Source organism: Sinocyclocheilus rhinocerous, unplaced genomic scaffold, assembly GCF_001515625.1.
Source record: "Sinocyclocheilus rhinocerous isolate Xijiao unplaced genomic scaffold, SAMN03320098_v1.1 scaffold759, whole genome shotgun sequence".
Classification (NCBI taxonomy): Eukaryota; Metazoa; Chordata; class Actinopteri; order Cypriniformes; family Cyprinidae; genus Sinocyclocheilus; species Sinocyclocheilus rhinocerous.
In genome coordinates, this window is record NW_015665010.1 from 167822 (window position 1) to 171687 (window position 3866).

Genomic DNA, 3866 nt, shown 5'->3' on the forward strand with positions numbered 1-3866 from the left:
TACGGAGGGCCTCTAAAGACGATATTCTCCCCAAGGATTTTTTTTTGGGGGGGGTAGTAGGGGTCCGTCCGTGGAGGCTGGGCCGAGTGCCAAGGCCAGGCCCCCTGAGTTCCCTGCTCTGCCATGGCTTCCCGAGCTCCCTGCTCCGCCATGGCCTCCTGGACTCTCTGCTCCGCCATGGCCTCCTGAACTACCTGCTTCGCCATGGCTTCCTAGTCTGCCTGCTCCGCCATGGCGCTCTGAACTGCCTGCTCCGCCATGGCTCCCAGAGCTCCCTGCTCCACCATGGCCCCTGAGCTCCCTGTGCTGCCATGGCACCCTGGACTGCCTGATCTGCCCTGGAGGTATTCCCCATCTCCCAGTTCTGCACCAGCCTCCAGGGTGCTCATCCCCCCTCCCTGGTGGAAATGTCAGACTCTGTTCTGTGTTTTGTGTGTGTTTTGCTCCCCATGTGTTTCCATGCCCATATTTGGTCCTTCCCGTTCCTGTCCTTATTTGTTCCAGGTGTCCCCTTTTCAGTTCTATTGATCCCAGGTGTGTCTCGTCATCCCATCGTCATGTCATTTGTTTATAAAGTGTTCCATGTTATCAGTTTGGGTCCGGTATTGTGAATGTCTGTTTATGTCAACCTCATCAGCTACGTGTGTTTTCCTGGTTCCCTTGTGTTGGATTATATTATTAAAATCTCCTTGTTAATGTTCTCCGCGTCTCCTCGTTCCTCGCTCCGCGCTCCAGCACAGTAGCAAACGTGACACAACTGTGATACATTTTATTTTTCAGGATTCACAGATGAATAGAAAGTTCAAAAGAACAGCATTTATTTGAAATAGAAATCTTTTGTAATATCATAAGTGTCTTTACTGTCAATTTTGATCAATTTAATGCATCCTTGCTGAATAAAAGTATTAATTTACCTTTCACTGTTTGAATGGCAGTGTATATCATTAGTGTAAAATATCATGATATTATGGGTATTTAATTAGATAATGTTGTTATTATTACAGATGCATCAAGTATAAGACTTTATAGAAGATGATAAGCACGTTAAGCTGTGTTCTCTGTCCATCAGATCTCTGTCAGTCTTCAGATGAATTCAGCCCGGCTCCTGGTGAGTCTGTCGATAATGTTATAATTATGACACGACTCTCTGAAAAGAATATTTGAATACTTAATTCACACTTAAAAATGTAGTTTATTATAAAGAAAGATACAACAAGGTATGAAATGATAAAACATTAGATGATGTTTGTTTTTCAGAACAATCGCGGCACACACGCCGTCCAAATAACGCTGCAAACAGGAGCACTTATGATGGCATCTTCATATTTATCTTCCTGTCCATCATCATCTTCATTTTTGTCACCTAGTTTTATTGGGTGAGAAGTAAAAATGAAAGTGTTTGATATAGAGTAACAACATTCAGTGATGTAAAAGCGGCTCATTTAATTTCTCGCTGCTCGTTTCAGGTCGTTTCTGTGTGTTTCGTGGTGACGACTTTGGATTCTGCGTCGTGGAGATCAAACCCAGAGATCACAACAGACCATAATAGAAATATATCCATCTGTTTATATAGATACAACTAACAAATCTGTCCCTCATGAATTATAAATCTGATTATAAATCTTCACAATGTTTGATCAGCCTCAGTAACTGATAAACTGTAGCTGTTATTCATAGTTAATTTTTACGAAAATATAAGATTATAAAATGAAAACTATTAAAAACTTTAGTAATATGATCAATATACAATATTATATCATACATGTAACTTCAATTTTTATGAAGAAAATTGTGTTATTTCTCATTAAAATAAATATATTAAACGCTATATAAAATATATTATATTTAACTAATTATATATAGTTTTTACATTTGAGAGAAACCCCTTAAGCTATATATTATATTATATTATATATCATATTATATATAAGCAGATTATATTTAATCTTTACATTTGCGAGAAACCCCTTCAACTTCTCCTTGATATTATAAATTGGAAGCCAAATTGAATGTAAAAAAAATCAAACATTATGAAATGTAAATCAGGATTTTAATTTGTTCACTCTCTTTTATCTAATCTATAAATCAGTTTTTCTGTTCATGTATTCTCTGTTTTTCTGTAGTTTGCTGTATTTCTGCTCTCCTGTTTAACAGCTGCATTTAAAGACAGATGCTAATTTCGTATGACATTAAAAGTGTTTATGGATCAATATTGGTGTCTGTGTCTGAATAATTATAAACCGTAGATGCCATGTTTCATTTATTCATTAATGGCTTTCGACATCAGTTTGCTCACTTGTGCTCTCGCCGCCTCTTAGAGATTAACACAGAAGCTGCTGGCCGTGACCACTTCCTCACCTGAAAACACACACACAGGAGAAACTTAACCTCTGTCTCCTGAAGAATCCTCTGACCTCCACATGAGCCTGATCATGAAATAACAGAGATCTCAGAAACCCACCGCTGAGTTCAGAGACACGCTCGCAGACGCTCCTGGTCAGTCCCTCCACGATGCAGCTCATCATGCTGAAATCAGCCGCGTTATACACGTGTGTTTCCTCCGGCGGGGAGGCGATGGCTCTCAGCTCATTCTCATCTGCGTTCTTCACTCCTGCAGATTCACACAGTCAGAAAAACGTATTTACTTACAAACCTGTATCTGAGTCAGAGCTGGTTTTGTTCTGGTACCGATAGCAAACAGCTCAATCCCAGCGTCTCTGAGTCTCTGAGCAGGAGAAAGAACATCGTCCTGTGATTTCCCATCTGTGATCAGAATCCCAATCTTAGGAACGTCAGGTCTGGATCCAGATTCAGCTTTGAAGCTGTTCTCCAGTGAGTAAGTGTTTGTGTGTGTGAGTGTGTGTGTACCTTTGAGTGTGTTTCCTCCTTTATAAGGCAGATTCCTTATGGCGTTGATCACATCCTCTTTAGTGCTGTGAGTGTTCAGATGCCACTCGACCCATGAATCCTTGCCGTACAGCACCAAACCTGAACACACACACTCTTGCATATGTGGTTTATAGGGACTCTCCATAGGTGTAATAGTTTTATTACACACTAAACTACTGCCAATTTCTGAATTTCAAAAAGCACCTTTTAGTGTGTTTTTTTTAAGCCTTTTGGTTTTTGGGGACACAGGAAGTGTAACCTCATTAACCATGTTTATGTTGTTGTACCCATGTCATTAAGCACATTTGTGTACTCATAAACCATATATACTAGAACACACACAAACACAGCGAATCTAATCCAATACTGAACACTAAATACAGCACAAGCACAGTGAAACTGCTGTTCCCTATCAAAAGCTACTCTCGATGCTGCATTCAATAAAGCTTATGAGAACATTCTTTGTTCGACCGGTTGTGAAGAATGTGTCAAACACGCCAAGAATTGGCTTAAATAACCTCGGTAGGTGACGTCATTAATTACATGCACCTGAGAGGTTATAAATACAGGTTTCTTTGTCTTCAAGGACCGTATTGTGTGTTGTGTGTGTGTGTGTTTGTGAGAAGCAAGTTTTCTCCCTGCTGCATTACAGTAAAAAAAAAAAGAGAAAGAAAGACTTTACTTACCATCATTATGTCGGTGTCTGAGAAGAGATGCGTGCCTGCTTGTCAGAGGCTCATCTCGGAGAATGATCAGCATAATTTTTGCTTCGAATGTTTGGGGGATGAGCACGCTGCCCTCAGGCTCGAGGGAGAATGCGAGCACTGCGATCTTTTGCCAATCAAAGTGCTTCGCGTGCGGCTTGCTTTCTTTAGAGACGAGCGAGTCGCTGCTCCCTCGTTAAGATCCTGGGGGTCGCGTGTAGATCTGGCTGAGGCGCGTGGGACGGTTACTCCCCTTTCTCTCACGCTCTCGTC

The 3866-nt window shown here is 40.9% G+C and overlaps 1 protein-coding gene across 1 annotated transcript in view; it reads right to left on the minus strand.

Moving 5' to 3' along the window:
- Positions 1-1284: 1284 nt before the first annotated feature.
- LOC107730903 (collagen alpha-1(XIV) chain-like) overlaps positions 1285-3866 on the minus strand; it is a 14307-nt gene continuing 11725 nt past the window's right edge. The window contains exons 4-7 of the mRNA XM_016541859.1: positions 2689-2988; positions 2462-2611; positions 2297-2358; positions 1285-1363 (exon numbers count right to left, since the gene is read on the minus strand). Coding sequence (XP_016397345.1) covers positions 2315-2358; positions 2462-2611; positions 2689-2988 — 494 coding nt within the window. The 3' untranslated portion in view covers positions 1285-1363; positions 2297-2314. The remainder of the gene's footprint in view (positions 1364-2296; positions 2359-2461; positions 2612-2688; positions 2989-3866) is intronic.